We start from the raw sequence: 19,696 nt of genomic DNA, 5'->3' as shown, positions 1-19,696 counted from the left end.
TACTGTGTCATTCTGTCAGTCTATTGTTTTACTAGATCTTTACTGTGTCTAGATGACATTCTGTCAGTCTATTGTTTTACTAGATCTTTACTGTGTCATTCTGTCAGTCTATTGTTTTACTAGATCTTTACTGTGTCATTCTGTCAGTCTATTGTTTTACTAGATCTTTACTGTGTCATTCTGTCAGTCTATTGTTTTACTAGATCTTTACTGTGTCATTCTGTCAGTCTATTGTTTTACTAGATCTTTACTGTGTCATTCTGTCAGTCTATTGTTTTACTAGATCTTTACTGTGTCATTCTGTCAGTCTATTGTTTTACTAGATCTTTACTGTGTCATTCTGTCAGTCTATTGTTTTACTAGATCTTTACTGTGTCATTCTGTCAGTCTATTGTGTTACTAGATCTTTACTGTGTCTAGATGTCATTCTGTCAGTCTATTGTTTTACTAGATCTTTACTGTGTCTAGATGTCATTCTGTCAGTCTATTGTTTTACTAGATCTTTACTGTGTCTAGATGTCAGTCTGTCAGTCTATTGTGTTACTGTGTCTAGATGTCATTCTGTCAGTCTATTGTTTTACTATATCTTTACTGTGTCTATATGTCATTCTGTCAGTCTATTGTTTTACTAGATCTTTACTGTGTATAGATGTCAGTCTATTGTTTTACTATATCTTTACTGTGTCTAGATGTCATTCTGTCAGTCTATTGTTTTACTATATCTTTACTGTGTCTAGATGTCATTCTGTCAGTCTATTGTTTTACTAGATCTTTACTGTGTCTAGATGTCATTCTGTCAGTCTATTGTTTTACTAGATCTTTACTGTGTCTAGATGTCAGTCTGTCAGTCTATTGTTTTACGGTGTCTAGATGCTGTCAGCACCACTTCCGCAGGTCAGATTGTTCCATGTGAACATAATGAAGGTGGTTTTGTCTCCTCTAGGTCTACATCCAGCACATGCGTTCTAAGGAGACGGAGACCCCCAGGAAGCTGCGTCTGGTCAGGAAGGGAAACGAGCCACACTGCTTCACACGATGCTTCCACGGCTGGGGCGCCTTCAAGACTGCGCTCGCGTAGTCCACTCTACATGGCCACGGTCTTTAGGACAAAGCTGTGTCTATGTTGGCTTTATCATATCAGCGTTTTACCTGCTTGATTCCCCTCTCCCCCGTCACCCTCCCCCTCCCTTTACCCTTCCTGCCCCCCCTCTCCTCCCTCCCTCTCAGGATCTCAGTGGCAACGACGTGGCCGTTCTGACATCCCAGACACAGAGAGAGGAATCTGTATTTCTGTTTTGCGTTTCAGTGATTGGTCCGGGCCTTGCCGTAGATTTTTGTAATACCAGATATAGATGTATATTTACTGTACTGCCATCTTCTACTGTACTGCAGCAGCTCAACGTGCGCACGCCTGGCTGTAATTGTGCACGCTGTCACTTGCACACACTATTTATGGATTTTATATGAGAATAAAGTTTCACTGAATCTGCTGTCTGTCTGCTACCTGGTCTCAAGTTGACTTTGCTTTTCAAGGTCATTTACATCTATTCAACCTGTTGTGGCGGGAAAAAAAAGTCTGATTTTTCAGGGGTATTGCAGTTCCTAACGTTTTGTCCACTCAGTGTAAATGACTTGTTTTAACCTTATTTCCCCCATTAAAAACACTCTTACATATCTGTCTAGGTTGAAACTGTTGTAGACAAACAACCCAGAACTGTGTGAGGTGGGTTCTCAGTCAGGCAGGAGACCACTTCCTGTTGTAGACAAACAACCCAGAACTGTGTGAGTGGGTTCTCAGTCAGGCAGGAAACCACTTCCTGATGAACCCAGAACTGTGTGAGGTGGGTTCTCAGTCAGGCAGGAAACCACTTCCTGATGAACAACCCAGAACTGTTCTCAGTCAGGAGACTACTTCCTGTTGTAGACAAACAACCCAGAACTGTGTGAGGTGGGTTCTCAGTCAGGCAGGAGACCACTTCCTGATGAACAACCCAGAACTGTGTGAGTGGGTTCTCAGTCAGGAGACTACTTCCTGTTTGTAGATGAACAACCCAGAACTGTGTGAGTGGGTTCTCAGTCAGGAGACTACTTCCTGTTTGTAGATGAACAACCCAGAACTGTGTGAGTGGGTTCTCAGTCAGGAGACCACTTCCTGTTTGCCTCAAAAAGCATCTTGCTTCAATCAGTTTATTCCAGTTCAGAATAACAATTATTATTGTATTTTAACAGCAACAGTTCCAACCTAGACTAGTTTTCAACAGTCATTTCTACAGTCAGATGTACAGTAGGCCTGATCATATTCCATCTGTTCTGTTACTAAGGGTTGAACTACCAGTAGCTTGCTTTGGTGAATGTTAGATATTATCTGTGTACAAGACCAGGGGATTTGTTAGAAAGAGGAAGTCACATCTACTGAGAGAGTTAGTTAATTAGTCCCTTATTTCTGCTGATCATCACCCGTTAGAAAATGACAATGTCTTGCTAGTTGACTGACTGGTCCAAAGTCGAAGCCCAGTTCCCTGAATCATTCTGTCCTGTTCTGAAATAACTCTCTGGGTTTACCATCATGATGTGGATGTTTGATCAGGACGTGTCGTTTTATTAAATGTGTTTGTTATCAGAGACTCATTACTAAGCACTTCCACACACACAAAACACTGTGGGCGCTCCTCATACGTTTGTATGAAAGAGAGAGAAACTCTGGACGCTCCTCATACGTTTGTATGAAAGAGAGAGAAACTCTGGGCGCTCCTCATACGTTTGTATGAAAGAGAGAGAAACTCTGGATCCTCCTCATACGTTTGTATGAAAGAGATAAACTCTGGGCGCTCCTCATACGTTTGTATGAAAGAGAGAGAAACTCTGGATCCTCCTCATACGTTTGTATGAAAGAGAGAAACTCTGGGCGCTCCTCATACGTTTGTATGAAAGAGAGAGAAACTCTGGATCCTCCTCATACGTTTGTATGAAAGAGATAAACTCTGGGTGCTCCTCATACGTTTGTATGAAAGAGAGAGAAACTCTGGATCCTCCTCATACGTTTGTATGAAAGAGAGAGAAACTCTGGGCGCTCCTCATACGTTTGTATGAAAGAGAGAGAAACTCTGGATCCTCCTCATACGTTTGTATGAAAGAGAGAGAAACTCTGGATCCTCCTCATACGTTTGTATGAAAGAGATAAACTCTGGGTGCTCCTCATACGTTTGTATGAAAGAGAGAGAAACTCTGGATCCTCCTCATACGTTTGTATGAAAGAGAGAGAAACTCTGGGCGCTCCTCATACGTTTGTATGAAAGAGAGAGAAACTCTGGATCCTCCTCATACGTTTGTATGAAAGAGAGAGAAACTCTGGGCGCTCCTCATACGTTTGTATGAAAGAGAGAGAAACTCTGGGCGCTCCTCATACGTTTGTATGAAAGAGAGAGAAACTCTGGGCGCTCCTCATACGTTTGTATGAAAGAGAGAGAAACTCTGGGCGCTCCTCATACGTTTGTATGAAAGAGAGAGAAACTCTGGGCGCTCCTCATACGTTTGTATGAAAGAGAGAGAAACTCTGGACGCTCCTCATACGTTTGTATGAAAGAGAGAGAAACTCTGGACTCTCCTCATACGTTTGTATGAAAGAGAGAGAAACTGGACGCTCCTCATACGTTTGTATGAAAGAGAGAGAAACTCTGGGCGCTCCTCATACGTTTGTATGAAAGAGAGAGAAACTCTGGGCGCTCCTCATACGTTTGTATGAAAGCGAGAGAAACTCTGAGTCCATTTGATGCGAACTTGTGGTTAGTTTGATGACAGCGGCGAGTGGGAATAACAAGTCGGTAACGGACAGCGTTGCGTCGTGTGTTGCGGAATGAGCTTCAACAAAACTGCAGAAAAAACGATAAAACCGTGAAGTACACCGGCAACTCCCACGTGAGCAGCTGCCAAACTGAGCAGAGAGCAATGATGCACTTGAACAGATCTATACCTGTAATTCATGAAATAATTATAACACGTTACTCTGACCCATGCGTTATAGAAAGGCTGCTGGTATAGACATCATTCCATGGCTTAATGTGATTCCCCTGTAAACGCCGTCACGGCCGTGTGGTTGTTGCTGAGGATCATTAACAGATGTAGATAACTACATTCTTCTGGCGCGCAGACGTAACCATTTGAACCCGACGCATGACGCAATAGTTGGCCGTGTCGTCAAACAGGTCCATGTGTCGTAAAGTGGTTCGTTCGGTTCCACACGGTGTCTTGTCTGTTTGCGACGCTTTAATCTCTCCGTAACAGGAAAACCTAGCAGTTCCCAGGCTAAAGCCAACTCTGAATTAACAGGACCCCTGCACAGTTTTTTTTATTTTTTATTAATTTCAAATCAATACATAAAGCACATGAGGGAACACAAGCATACATAGATTACAAACTATGGACAATCGAGCTAGGGGCGGGGCTAGGGGGGTACAATATCACATTACAATTACACAAGGACCTTAAGGGACATATACTTACAATTCTAACAGCTTTTTGTTAGTAGAGCATTTAACTGTCTTAAAATAGAGTTCAATTTATGACATAAAAATTATTCCGCTTATTTCTATTGTATGTAAAGAATCCAAACAGTACATCTCTCCACAATAGTGTAAAATCTTCAGAAATGTGTTCAATTATAAATCTACTGATGTCTTGCCACAGTTTTCTTACATCCAACAGATATTATCAAGTAAGTAAAAACATTCTTATTTACGACGACGGCCAAACCCTGACGACGCTGGGCCAATTGTGCGCCGCCTTATGGGACTCCCAATCACGGCCAGATGTGATGCAGCTTGGATTCGAACCAGGTACTGCAGTGGCGCCTCTTGCACTGAGATGCAGTGTCTCGCGCCACTCGGGAGCCGCATTTTGTTACATTACAGCCTTGTTCTAAAATAGATTTTTTTAAATGTTAATCGGCAATCTACCGTTCCAGTGTTTAATTGCTATATTGTAATTACTTCGCCACCATGGCCTATTTATTTCCTTATCTTACCTCATTTGCACTCACTGTATATAGACTTTGTTTTCTTTTGTTCTACTGTGTTTTGTTTATTTCTATGTGTAACTCTGTATTGTTTGTGTCGAATTGCTATGCTTTATCTTGGCCAGGTCGCAGTTGTAAATGAGAACTTGTTCTCAACTAGCCTACCTGGTTAAATAAATAAAATAAAATTCTATACCCAATAATGACAAAGAGAAACAGGTTTTGAGAAATGTTTTGACAAATGCCTTATTTATATACAGCACCAGCCAAGTGACTCTTCCACGGGTCTTTATTTTGACTCTGTTCTACATTGTAGAATAATAGTGAAGACATCAACACTATGAAATAACACACATGGAATCATGCAGTAAGCAAAAAATATATATTTAAAATTCTTCAAAGTAGCCACCCTTTGCTTCGACAGCTTTGCACACTCTTGGCATTCTCTCAACCAGCTTCATGAGGTTGTCACCTGGAATGCTAGTCACGTCAATTAACAGGTGTGCCTTGTTAAAATCAATCCTGTCTCTTAATTTGTTTGAGCGAATCCGTTGTGTTGTGACAAGGTTGGGGGGGTATACGGAAGGACAGCCCTATTTGGTAAAAGACCAAGTCCATATTATGGCAAGAAGATCTCAAATAAGCAACGACAGTCCATCATTACTTTAAGACATAAAGGTCAGTCAATACGGAAAATGTCAAGAACTTTGAAACCCTGAACTGAGTAGCCAAACTAGTGTGAGTAGTGTCCAAACTGTAGACTGGTACAATAAGTATTCAGACCCTTTTGCTACGAGACTCCAAATTGATCTCAGGTGCTGTTTCCATGGATCGTCCTTGAGATGTTTCTACAACTTGATTGGAGTCCACATGTGGTAAATTCAATTGGTTGGACTTGATTTGTAAAAGGCACACACCTGTCTATATAAGGTCCCACAGTTGACAGTGCACGTCAAAAACCAAGCCATGGGGTTGAAGGAATTGTCTGTAGAGCTCCGAGACAGGATTGTGTCGAGGCACAGATCTGGGGAAGGGTACCAAAACATTTCTGCAGCATTGAAAGTCTCCAAGAACCCAGTGGCCTCCATCATTCTGAAATGGAAGAAGATTGGAACCACCAAGACTCTTCCTAGAGCTGGACGCTGCCGTTTAAAAAGGGCAAATCACCTTGAAGTCAAACTAAATAATTAAATACAATTGAATCAACTAATTATTTATCAACTCTCATTCATTATTTGTTTTGACATCACTAAAGAAAAGTGGCTGTTTTTTATAGAAAAACAAACCCAGTTTCTCCTGTAGACTACGGTCAGGATGAGGAACCATCTGACATCAGGATGAGGAACCATCTAACATCCCAGTTTCTCCTGTCCTGTAGACTACGGTCAGGATGAGGAACCATCTGACATCCCAGTTTCTCCTGTAGACTACGGTCAGGATGAGGAACCATCTAACATCCCAGTTTCTCCTGGCCTGTAGACTACGGTCAGGATGAGGAACCATCTAACATCCCAGTTTCTCCTGGCCTGTAGACTACGGTCAGGATGAGGAACCATCTGACATCCCAGTTTCTCCTGTAGACTACGGTCAGGATGAGGAACCATCTAATATCCCAGTTTCTCCTGCCCTGTAGACTACGGTCAGGATGAGGAACCATCTAACATCAGGGTGAGGAACCATCTAACATCCCAGTTTCTCCTGGCCTGTAGACTACGGTCAGGATGAGGAACCATCTAACATCCCAGAATGGCCCGTCGTTAGACAGGAGGTCCAGACAGACAGACAGACATGAAGCCACCAGACAGACAGGTGTTTAGGAGTAAATACTTTATTAACATTCTCCTTCAGCACCACTAGAGGATCAGAACTCTACAGGAAACAGAGACTCTGGTCCTGGTTCCCATGGCCATGAGTGGTTAGTGAGTGAGGCAGGCGGAGACAGACCCTCCTCTCTGCTCTGCTACAGTCCTTAATGAGGTCCCTTTAACACAGAGGTCCCCTGACCCAACCACATTATACTGCTTAGCGTTAACTATGGTGACAGGTTCTACGTTCTCTGATCGTTTGATAGAACCTGTCTCGTCTCCTCTGGGTCCCAACCTAAAGATATTTTACACTGTAAAAGTTTTTTAAAAAGGTTAAAATAATTGTTGACTTGTGATAGGGTCCTCCTCTGTTACCCAGAACACACTGCTTCACCCAGACAGCGTCCCAACAGTCTAAAGTAGCTTGTCTTCTCCTCCTTCTGATCTGAAAGACCTGGTCACCTGAAACCGAATTCCCTCATCATATATTCTTTATACCGTTTTCCTGCGCAGACGAAGGAGAGGTGAGGAGACGAGAGGAAGCATCTTCAGACTATTGAGATTCAGCTGGCCTGAATTCCTTCCATTATTAAAACAATTCAGTTAGCGCTCTTGACAGATAGCATTTAGCCGACAGTTAGCTCTAGACAGACAGTTAGCTAACCGTTAGTTCTAGACAGACAGTTAGCTAAACGTTTGCTCTAGACAGACAGTTAGCTAACCGTTAGCTCTAGACAGACAGTTAACTAACCGTTAGCTCTTGACAGATAGCATTTAGCCAACCGTTAGTTCTAGACAGACAGTTAGCTAGCCGTTAGCCCTAGACAGACAGTTAGCTAATCGTTAGCCCTTGACAGGTAGCAGTTAACTAACCGTTAGCTCTAGATAGACAGTTAGCTAACCGTTAGCTCTAGACAGACAGTTGGCTCTTGACAGGTAGCAGTTAGCTAACTGTTGGCTCTTGACAGGTAGCAGTTAGCTAACTGTTAGCTCTAGACAGACAGTTAGCTAACCGTTAGCTCTAGACAGACAGTTGGCTCTAGACAGCTCTTGACAGGTGACAGTTAGCTAACCGTTAGCTCTAGACAGACAGTTGGCTCTAGACAGCTCTTGACAGGTAGCAGTTAACCGTTAGCTCTAGACAGACAGTTAGCTAACCGTTAGCTCTAGACAGTCAGTTAGCTAACCGTTAGCTCTAGACAGTTAGCTAACCGTTAGCTCTAGACAGTTAGCTCTAGACAGACCGTTAGCTAACCGTTAGCTCTAGACAGACAGTTAGCTCTAGACAGACCGTTAGCTAACCGTTAGCTCTAGACAGACAGTTAACTAACCGTTAGCTCTAGACAGACCGTTAGCTAACCGTTAGCTCTAGACAGACCGTTAGCTAACCGTTAGCTCTAGACAGACAGTTAGCTAACCGTTAGCTCTAGACAGACCGTGAGCTAACCGTTAGCTCTAGACAGACCGTTAGCTAACCGTTAGCTCTAGACAGACCGTTAGCTAACCGTTAGCTCTAGACAGACCGTTAGCTAACCGTTAGCTCTAGACAGACCGTTAGCTAACCGTTAGCTCTAGACAGACCGTTAGCTAACCGTTAGCTCTAGACAGACAGTTGGCTCTAGACAGCTCTTGACAGGTAGCAGTTAACTAACCGTTAGCTCTAGACAGACCGTTAGCTTAGCGCTCCAGACTACCTAGAATATAAAATAGCATTTATCAGACGTATAGAAAACATAGTGTATCTATAGCAACATCATCAATAGAAAAGCCTTGGTGGTTAGTTCCTTCATGTTAATAACATGTAATACTGGGGAAAGGTAACACTGTGTTAGGCATCTCTCTACTCAACATTAAGTTATACCTTCATCCCTCCATGACATGTAATACTGGGGAAAGGTAATATTGTGTTAGGCATCTCTCTACTCAACATTAAGTTATACCTTCATCCCTCCATGACATGTAATACTGGGGAAAGGTAACACTGTGTTAGGCATCTCTCTACTCAACATTAAGTTATACCTTCATCCCTCCATGTTCACAGTTGAAGGGCTGAGGGATGGAGGGAGGGATAGAGGAGGGATGGAGGGAGGGAGGGAGGGATGGAGGAGGGATGAAGTAGGGATAGAGGAGGGATGGAGGGAGGAGGGATGGAGGAGGGATGAAGTAGGGATAGAGGGGGGATGGAGGGAGGGATAGAGGAGGTCCATCTCAACGTGTTGACCAGGTGTAGTGTGTTAGTGGTTAGATAACAGTTCATCATGACGTTCTTCAGTCCTTTCCTCAGTAGCCGAAGTGGTCACATGGTCAGTCCAACAACCCCAGGACTGGAAGGCCGTGATGGGGGGGATGAGAGGAGGAGGAGTGGCAGGTAGCATCACATGATGTCTGTCTGTAGTCCAGATCCTCCCACAACACAGCAGACCTGGTGGACAGACAGACAGACATCTATAGTAGGTCTGGAACAGAGCAGGTTTCACTCCTCAACACAGACAGACCTGGTGGACAGACAGACATCAACACACTTGGCCTTCTAGCATCTCTGGGATGGAAATGGAATGGTCACATGATGTGTCCAACAGAGGGCAACAGACTAGATATTTCAGGAAGTGAGAAGAGAGCTAGAGAGGAGAGCTAGAGAGGAGAGCTAGAGAGGAGATCTAGAGAGGAGATCTAGAGAGGGGGGAGAGAGGAGAGCTAGAGAGGGGGGAGAGAGGAGAGAGGGGAGAGCTAGAGAGGGGGAGGAGAGCTAGAGAGGGGGAGGAGAGCTAGAGGGGGGAGAGAGGAGAGCTAAAGAGAGGGGAGAGAGGAGAGCAAGAGAGGGGGGAGAGAGGAGAGCTAGAGAGGGGGGAGAGAGGAGAGCTAGAGAAGGGGGAGAGAGGAGAGCTAGAGAGGGGGGAGAGAGGAGAGCTAGAGAGGGGGGAGAGAGGAGAGCTAGAGAGGGGGGAGAGAGGAGAGCTAGAGAGGGGGGAGAGAGGAGAGCTAGAGAGGGGGGAGAGAGGAGAGCTAGAGAGGGGGGAGAGAGGAGAGCAAGAGAGGGGGGAGAGGAGAGGGAGAGGAGAGCAAGAGAGGGGGGAGAGAGGAGAGCAAGAGAGGGGGGAGAGAGGAGAGCTAGAGAGGGGGGAGAGGGGAGAACAAGAGAGGGGTGAGAGAGGAGAGCTAGTGAGGGGGGGAGAGGAGAGCTGATGGTCAGGGGGCCGGAACATAATTGCAGTTGGGGTATAATGAGGAGAACCCTGGGGTAGGGGGGTATAATGAGGAGAACCCTGGGTATAATGAGGAGAACCCTGGGGTAGGGGGGTATAATGAGGAGAACCCTGGGTATAATGAGGAGAACCCTGGGGTAGGGGGGGTATAATGAGGAGAATCCTGGGGTAGGGGGTATAATGAGGAGAACCCTGGGGTAGGGGGTATAACGAGGAGAACCTTGGGGTAGGGGGTATAATGAGGAGAACCCTGGGGTAGGGGGTATAACGAGGAGAACCCTGGGGTAGTGGGGTATAACGAGGGGAACCCTGGGGTAGGGGGTATAATGTGTGTGTATAAATAACATGTGGGTGTGTGTGTATAACGTGTATAGTGTAGTGGTGTGTCGTTACCTGGTCAGGTGATCAGGACTCGTAGAGAGCATCCGTCCTCCTCTGTGATGTTCCTCAAGTTATTCTCTACCTCGTCCACGGAACTACACACACACACACACACACACACACACACACACACACGTGAATAAAATGACCGTGTATTTGTGCTAACGTGTCTGAGTGTGTCCCTGCCCATTTTCCAACAACCCAGGGGTCCATACTTTCATACTTACGAATATTAGAACAAGTTTCAGTTTAAGCATCAGCCAATTAAAATCACTGACACAGACGCATGTGATCAAAGGCTACATGCTAGCTGTTCCCATTACATAACCTGGCACATTTAGCCCTATACTAGCTGTTCCCATTACATAACCTGGCACATTTAGCCCTACGCTAGCTGTTCCCATTACATAACCAGGCACATTTAGCCCTATGCTAACCTCACCATGTGGCCGTGATTACATCCACACTAGAGACAGACCAGGCCTTAGTCAAGGAGGATGCTGTTATAACACTAGAGACAGACCAAGCCTTAGTCAAGGATGTTATGATGCTGTTATAACACTAGAGACAGAGCAGGCCTTAGTCAAGGATGATGATGTTATAACACCAGAGACAGACCAAGCCTTAGTAAAGGATGTTATGATGCTGTTATAACACTAGAGACAGACCAGGCCTTAGTCAAGGATGATGCTGTTATAACACAAGAGACAGACCAGGCCTTAGTCAGGGATGTTATGATGCTGTTATAACACTAGAGACAGACCAAGCCTTAGTCAAGGATGGTCCTGTTATAACACTAGAGACAGACCAGGCCTTAGTCAGGGATGATGCTGTTATAACACTAGAGACAGACCAAGCCTTAGTCAGGGATGATGCTGTTATAACACTAGAGACAGACCAAGCCTTAGTCAAGGATGTTATGATGCTGTTATAACACTAGAGACAGACCAAGCCTTAGTCAAGGATGATGCTGTTATAACACTAGAGACAGACCAAGCCTTAGTCAAGGATGTTATGATGCTGTTATAACACCAGAGACAGACCAAGCCTTAGTCAAGGATGTTATGATGCTGTTATAACACTAGAGAGACCAAGCCTTAGTCAGGGATGATCCTGTTATAACACTAGAGACAGACCAGGCCTTAGTCAGGGATGATGCTGTTATAACACTAGAGACAGACCAGGCCTTAGTCAGGGATGATGCTGTTATAACACTAGAGACAGACCAAGCCTTAGTCAGGGATGATGCTGTTATAACACTAGAGACAGACCAAGCCTTAGTCAAGGATGTTATGATGCTGTTATAACACCAGAGACAGACCAAGCCTTAGTCAAGGATGTTATGATGCTGTTATAACACTAGAGAGACCAAGCCTTAGTCAGGGATGATGCTGTTATAACACTAGAGACAGACCAAGCCTTAGTCAGGGATGATGCTGTTATAACACTAGAGACAGACCAAGCCTTAGTCAAGGATGTTATGATGCTGTTATAACACTAGAGACAGACCAAGCCTTAGTCAAGGATGATGCTGTTATAACACCAGAGACAGACCAAGCCTTAGTCAAGGATGTTATGATGCTGTTATAACACCAGAGACAGACCAGGCCTTAGTCAAGGATGATGCTGTTATAACACTAGAGACAGACCAGGCCTTAGTCAAGGATGATGCTGTTATAACACTAGAGACAGACCAAGCCTTAGTCAAGGATGATCCTGTTATAACACCAGAGACAGACCAAGCCTTAGTCAAGGATGATGCTGTTATAACACTAGAGACAGACCAGGCCTTAGTCAAGGATGATATAACACTAGAGACAGACCAAGCCTTAGTCAAGGATGTTATGATGCTGTTATAACACTAGAGACAGACCAGGCCTTAGTCAAGGATGATGCTGTTATAACACTAGAGACAGACCAAGCCTTAGTCAAGGATGATCCTGTTATAACACTAGAGACAGACCAGGCCTTAGTCAGGGATGTTATAACACTAGAGACAGACCAGGCCTTAGTGAGGGATGTTATGATGCTGTTATAACACTAGAGACAGACCAGGCCTTAGTCAAGGATGATCCTGTTATAACACTAGAGACAGACCAGGCCTTAGTCAAGGATGATCCTGTTATAACACTAGAGACAGACCAGGCCTTAGTCAAGGATGATATAACACTAGAGACAGACCAAGCCTTAGTCAAGGATGTTATGATGCTGTTATAACACTAGAGACAGACCAGGCCTTAGTCAAGGATGATGCTGTTATAACACTAGAGACAGACCAAGCCTTAGTCAAGGATGATCCTGTTATAACACTAGAGACAGACCAGGCCTTAGTCAGGGATGTTATAACACTAGAGACAGACCAGGCCTTAGTCAGGGATGATGCTGTTATAACACTAGAGACAGACCAAGCCTTAGTCAAGGATGATGCTGTTATAACACCAGAGACAGACCAAGCCTTAGTCAAGGATGTTATGATGCTGTTATAACACTAGAGACAGACCAAGCCTTAGTCAAGGATGATGCTGTTATAACACTAGAGACAGACCAGGCCTTAGTCAAGGATGATGCTGTTATAACACTAGAGACAGACCAGGCCTTAGTCAAGGATGATCCTGTTATAACACTAGAGACAGACCAGGCCTTAGTCAAGGATGTTATGATGCTGTTATAACACTAGAGACAGACCAGGCCCTAGTCAAGGATGTTATGATGCTGTTATAACACTAGAGACAGACCAAGCCTTAGTCAAGGATGTTATGATGCTGTTATAACACTAGAGACAGACCAAGACTTAGTCAAGGATGATTCTGTTAAATGACTAACATGTTAAAAGACTAACATGTTAATGTAACTGAGTCTCTGGATAAGAACATCTGTTAAATGACTAACATGTTAATATAACTGAGTCTCTGGATAAGAACGTCTGTTAAATTACTAACATGTTAATATAACTACGTCTCTGGATAAGAACGTCTGTTAAATGACGTGTTATTGTAATATCTTACGTGAGGAAGTCCCTGACGTCCTCTACAGTGAGTTCTCCGGTGGTGTCCAGGCTGACGTCAGCCATGCTGAGGGGGGAGTCCAGAGGGGAGAGGGGAGGCGGGGAGGACAGGCCACACTGGGGGTCCTCGGTTAACCCTGGGGGTCAGGGGTTAGAGGTCAGACTGAGGCAATGTGAAAGGGGATTGGTTGACAGCCAGCTAGTAACGGTTAGCAGAAGGACCAATGAGAAGCGTTGCACGTACCTTCAGCCTGGTTCCGGTGAGTTCCGTTGGCCCGGAGAGGCATGGCTGCGTCGTCGCTATGGAGACAGAGAACAGCATCAGAGCAGTAGCTCACTGTGTTGTTGATACTGGGGCGGCGTAGCCTAGTGGTTAGCGCGTTGGACCAGTAACCGCAAAGGTTTCTAAATCAAATCCCCGAGCTGACAAGGTAAAAATCTGTCGTTCTGCCCCTGAACAAGGCAGTTAACCCACTGTTCCTAGGCCGTCATTGAAAATAAGAATGTGTTCTTAACTGACTTGCCTAGTTAAATAAAGGATAAATAAATTAAAATTGAGCATCTTGATCTTAATGAGGAAGCTAAATTGAATGATTTTACAAGGCTAGAGGAGCCTTCAGGAAAGCCGTCCAGGAAAGCCGTCCAGGAAACAATGGCGTGAAAAGGGCAAAAAGAAGAAAACAGCAGATCACTTTTATTATTTGGAAAAGAGGCGAGGGGAACTCAACACACTTCAGGAACTTCAGATGGATGGGGTATCCTCTGAGGACAGAGAGATATCAGACTACCACTCAGATGAATGGGGTATCCTCTGAGGACAGAGAGATATCAGACTACCACTCAGATGAATGGGGTATCCTCTGAGGACAGAGAGATATCTGACTACCACTCAGATGAATGGGGTATCCTCTGAGGACAGAGAGATATCAGACTACCACTCAGATGAATGGGGTATCCTCTGAGGACAGAGAGATATCAGACTACCACTCAGATGAATGGGGTATCCTCTGAGGACAGAGAGATATCTGACTACCACTCAGATGAATGGGGTATCCTCTGAGGACAGAGAGATATCTGACTACCACTCAGATGAATGGGGTATCCTCTGAGGACAGAGAGATATCAGACTACCACTCAGATGAATGGGGTATCCTCTGAGGACAGAGAGATATCAGACTACCACTCAGACGAATGGGGTATCCTCTGAGGACAGAGAGTTGTTATCAGACTAACACTCAGATGAATGGGGTATCCTCTGAGGACAGAGAGATATCTGACTACCACTCAGATGAATGGGGTATCCTCTGAGGACAGAGAGATATCAGACTACCACTCAGATGAATGGGGTATCCTCTGAGGACAGAGAGATATCAGACTACCACTCAGATGAATGGGGTATCCTCTGAGGACAGAGAGATATCAGACTACCACTCAGATGAATGGGGTATCCTCTGAGGACAGAGAGATATCAGACTACCACTCAGATGAATGGGGTATCCTCTGAGGACAGAGAGATATCAGACTACTTGAACACTATGTTTTATGAGAAACTTCTTAGATAATAGTTTGAGTGACTCTAAGGACCTCCTTGATTCTATAGAGAATGTTAACTCGGTTAGTAAAGATTTGAAATCTGTCTTGTTGTCAAGACGTATCCACTATGGACATCCAATATGGCGTTTCTCAGTTTCAAAATAACAAATCTCCAGGTTGTGATGGATTAACCTCAATTTGACAAAACCTTATATGAAAAAAAAACACAACATTTTGACTTGAAACCTTTAAAGGAGGCTATAAAGAAGGGAGAACTACCTGCCTCTCTGAAACCTTTAAAGGAGGCTATAAAGAAGGGAGAACTACCTGCCTCTCTGAAGCAAGGGTTTATTACTCTTATACCTCAACCTCACAAGGATCTCTTAACTTCTTGGTGATGGGGGCAGTATTGAATAGCTTGGATGAATAAGGTGCCCAGAGTAAACTGCCTGCTACTCAGTCCCAGATGCTAATATATGCATATTATTAGTAGTATTGGATGAAAAACACTCTGAAGTTTCTAAAACTGTTTGAATGATGTCTGTGAGTATATCAGAACTCATATGGCAGGCAACAACCAGAGAAAAATCCAACCAGGAAGTGGGCAATCTGAGGTTTGTAGGTTTTCAAGTCTTTGCCTATCCAATATACAGTGTAAATGGGGTCATACTGCACTTCCTAAGACTTCCACTAGATGTCAACAGTCTTTAGAACTTTGTTTGAGGCTTCTACTATGAAGGGGGGCTGAATGAGAAGGGATTGAGCCAGGTGTCTGGCCGAGTGCAACAGGCTCGTGCCGCGGAGTCACGACAGAGTTAGCTCTCGTTCTATTGCTTTTCTACAGACAATGGAATTCTCCGGTTGGAACTTTATTGAAGATTTATGATAAAAACATCCTAAAGATCGATTCTATACTTAGTTTGACAAGTTTCTACGACCTGTAATATAACTTTTTGAACTTTTCGTCCGACGTTCAGCTGGACCTGCACGCGCGTTTGGATTTGTTTACCAAACGCCCTAACAAAAGAAGCTATTTGGACATAAATGATGAACTTTATCGAACAAATCAAAAATGTATTGTGGAACTGGGATTCCTGGGAGTGCATTCTGATGAAGATCATCAAAGGTAAGTGAATATTTATCATGTTATTTCTGACTAATGTTGACTACACAATATGGTGGATATCTTTTTGGCTGCTTTGTGGTCTGAACACTGTACTCAGATTATTGCATGGTTTGCTTTTTTCGTAAAGTTTTTTTTAAATCTGACACAGCGGTTGCATTATATATTGACACTCCTAAATAACCACTACAAAAGTATAGCCTCAATCTTTGCAGAAAAAGGTTAAAGTGGTGCTTGATCTGATTGATGAATGTCAACCAGGGTTTATGAAAGGGCGCCATATATCTAATAATCTGAGGCTGGTGTTAGACTTGGTTGAGTATTGTGATCTATTGGATGACTTCCCTGTTATCCTATTTTGGGGGATTTTCATTAAGCATTTGATACATACAGTAAGTCACAGTTTTATCTTTGATTGTCTTCAGCATTTGAAGTTTGGTCATTTTTGTTGTTGATGCTGTTAGAACTCGGTATAATGGAACAGCTGTATCAAACTGTCATGGAACGTCCTCAAGGTTTAATGTTTTACAAAGGAACACGACAAGGTCGTCCAATCTCACCCTTTTTTTTGTTGCAAATTTTTTATTTACATTTTTTTCATCTCAAACCTTATGCTCATTAGTTCATCAAAGTCAATCTGGAGGCATTACATTCCAGAGAGATCAAGATACAACAGGTGGTAGATGTCAAGATACCCCAACAGGTGGTAGATATCAAGATACCCCAACAGGTGGTAGATATCAAGATACCCCAACAGGTGGTAGATATCAAGATACCCCAACAGGTGGTAGATATCAAGATACCCCAACAGGTGGTAGATATCAAGATACCCCAACAGGTGGTAGATATCAAGATACCCCAACAGGTGGTAGATATCAAGATACCCCAACAGGTGGTAGATATCAAGATACCCCAACAGGTGGTAGATATTAAGATACCCCAACAGGTGGATGACTCCTCATTAAAATACAAAATGTGTCACAAACTAGATAAGCATTGGATATTGTGAAGCAGGAGGTGTGAGGACGGGGAGGACAGGAGGTGTGAGGACGGGGAGGACAGGAGGTGTGAGGACGGGGAGGACAGGAGGTGTGAGGACGGGGAGGACAGGAGGTGTGAGGACGGAGAGGACAGGAGGTGTGAGGACGGAGAGGACAGGAGGTGTGAGGACGGGGAGGACAGGAGGTGTGAGGACAGGAGGTGTGAGGACGGAGAGGACAGGAGGTGTGAGGACGGGGAGGACAGGAGGTGTGAGGACGGAGAGGACAGGAGGTGTGAGGACGGGGAGGACAGGAGGTGTGAGGACGGGAGGTGTGAGGACGGGAGGTGTGAGGACGGGGAGGACAGGAGGTGTGAGGACGGAGAAGACAGGAGGTGTGAGGACGGAGAGGACAGGAGGTGTGAGGACGGAGAGGACAGGAGGTGTGAGGACAGGAGGTGTGAGGACAGGAGGTGTGAGGACGGGAGAGGACAGGAGGTGTGAGGACGGAGAGGACAGGAGGTGTGAGGACGGGAGAGGACAGGAGGTGTGAGGACGAAGAGGACAGGAGGTGTGAGGACGGGGAGAACAGGAGGTGTGAGGACGGAGAGGACAGGAGGTGTGAGGACGGGAGGTATACAGCGTTCCTCATTGAGTTCCCTGAATTCCTATCGGACCTTGTAGTCATAGCAGATAATATTCTAATCTTCGGTGACTTTAATATTCACATGGAAAAGTCCACAGACCCACTCCAAAAGGCTTTCGGAGCCATCATCGACTCAGTGGGTTTTGTCCAACATGTCTCTGGACCCACTCACTGTCACAGTCATACTCTGGACCTAGTTTTGTCCCATGGAATAAATGTTGTGGATCTTAATGTTTTTCCTCATAATCCTGGACTATCGGACCACCATTTTATTACGTTTGCAATTGCAACAAATAATCTGCTCAGACCCCAACCAAGGAACATCAAAAGTCGTGCTATAAATTCACAGACAACACAAAGATTCCTTGATGTCCTTCCAGACTCCCTCTGTCTACCCAAGGACTTCAGAGGACAAAAATCAGTTAACCAACTAACTGAGGAACTCAATTTAACCTTGCGCAATACCCTAGATGCAGTTGCACCCCTAAAAACTAAAAACATTTCTCATAAGAAACTAGCTCCCTGGTACACAGAAAATACCCGAGCTCTGAAGCAAGCTTCCAGAAAATTGGAACGGAAATGGCGCCACACCAAACTGGAAGTCATCCGACTAGCTTGGAAAGACAGTACCGTGCAGTACCGAAGAGCCCTTACTGCTGCTCCATCATCCTATTTTTCTAACCTAATTGAGGAAAATAAGAACAATCCGAAAGAGAAGAGAAGATGGCTTTCATTTCAGCAGTGATAAATTCATGAACTTCTTTGAGGAAAATATTATGATTATTAGAAAGCAAATTATGGACTCCTCTTTAAATCTGCGTATTCCTTCAAAGCTCAGTTGTCCTGAGTCTGCACAACTCTGCCAGGACCTAGGATCAAGAGAGACGCTCATGTGTTTTAGTACTATATCTCTTGACACAATGATGAAAATAATCATGGCCTCTAAACCTTCAAGCTGCATACTGGACCCTATTCCAACTAAACTACTGAAAGAGCTGCTTCCTGTGCTTGGCCCTCCTATGTTGAACATAATAAACGGCTCTCTATCCACCGGATGTGTACCAAACTCACTAAAAGTGGCAGTAATAAAGCCTCTCTTGAAAAAGCCAAACCTTGACCCAGAAAATATAAAAAACTATCGGCCTATATCGAATCTTCCATTCCCCTCAAAATTTTAGAAAAGGCTGTTGCGCAACAACTCACTGCCTTCCTGAAGACAAACAATGTATACGAAATGCTTCAGTCTGGTTTTAGACCCTGAGACTGCACTTGTGAAGGTGGTAAATGACATTTTAATGGCATCGGACCGAGGCTCTGCATCTGTCCTCGTGCTCCTAGACCTTAGTGCTGCTTTTGATACCATCGATCACCACATTCTTTTGGAGAGATTGGAAACCCAAATTGGTCTACACGGACAAGTTCTGGCCTGGTTTAGATCTTATCTGTCAGAAAGATATCAGTTTGTCTCTGTGAATGGTTTGTCCTCTGACACATCAGCTGTAAATTTCGGTGTTCCTCAAGGTTCCGTTTTAGGACCACTATTGTTTTCACTATATATTTTACCTCTTGGGGATGTCATTCGAAAACATAATGTTAACTTTCACTGCTATGCGGATGACACACAGCTGTACATTTCAATGAAACATGGTGAAGCCCCAAAATTGCCCTCGCTAGAAGCCTGTGTTTCAGTCGTAAGGAAGTGGATGGCTGCAAACTTTCTACTTTTAAACTCGGACAAAACAGAGATGCTTGTTCTAGGTCCCAAGAAACAAAGAGATCTTCTGTTGAATCTGACAATTAATCTTAATGGTTGTACAGTCGTCTCAAATAAAACTGTGAAGGACCTCGGCGTTACTCTGGACCCTGATCTCTCTTTTGAAGAACATATCAAGACCATTTCAAGGACACCTTTTTTCCATCTACGTAACATTGCAAAAATCAGAAACTTTCTGTCCAAAAATGATGCAGAAAAATTAATCCATGCTTTTGTCACTTCTAGGTTAGACTACTG

The 19,696-nt window shown here is 44.2% G+C and overlaps 2 protein-coding genes across 6 annotated transcripts in view; one reads left to right on the top strand and one right to left on the bottom strand.

The window, feature by feature from the left end:
- Positions 1–1,491, top strand: part of LOC110513976 (protein flightless-1 homolog) — a 59,788-nt gene extending 58,297 nt beyond the window's left edge. The window contains exon 31 of the mRNA XM_036972285.1: positions 944–1,491. Within this exon, the coding sequence (XP_036828180.1) occupies positions 944–1,078 (135 nt within the window). The 3' untranslated portion in view covers positions 1,079–1,491. The remainder of the gene's footprint in view (positions 1–943) is intronic.
- Positions 1,492–7,952: 6,461 nt separating this feature from the next.
- LOC110516979 (lethal(2) giant larvae protein homolog 1) overlaps positions 7,953–19,696 on the bottom strand; it is a 100,492-nt gene continuing 88,748 nt past the window's right edge. For 4 of the 5 annotated variants that reach the window (XM_036972244.1, XM_036972247.1, XM_036972245.1 and 1 more), the window contains 4 exons: positions 13,649–13,704; positions 13,406–13,541; positions 10,413–10,495; positions 8,659–9,238 (listed from right to left, as the gene is read on the bottom strand). In XM_036972244.1, the coding sequence (XP_036828139.1) occupies positions 10,417–10,495; positions 13,406–13,541; positions 13,649–13,704 (271 nt within the window). In that variant the 3' untranslated portion in view covers positions 8,659–9,238; positions 10,413–10,416. Of the gene's footprint in view, positions 9,239–10,412; positions 10,496–13,405; positions 13,542–13,648; positions 13,705–19,696 lie in introns of all 5 variants that reach the window. The other variant, XR_005041763.1, reaches the window with a different exon arrangement.

Source organism: Oncorhynchus mykiss, unplaced genomic scaffold (assembly GCF_013265735.2).
Source record: "Oncorhynchus mykiss isolate Arlee unplaced genomic scaffold, USDA_OmykA_1.1 un_scaffold_130, whole genome shotgun sequence".
NCBI classification, from domain to species: Eukaryota; Metazoa; Chordata; class Actinopteri; order Salmoniformes; family Salmonidae; genus Oncorhynchus; species Oncorhynchus mykiss.
The sequence above is the reverse complement of the archived record's forward strand: the minus strand, read 5'-3'. Positions and strand labels throughout refer to the sequence as shown.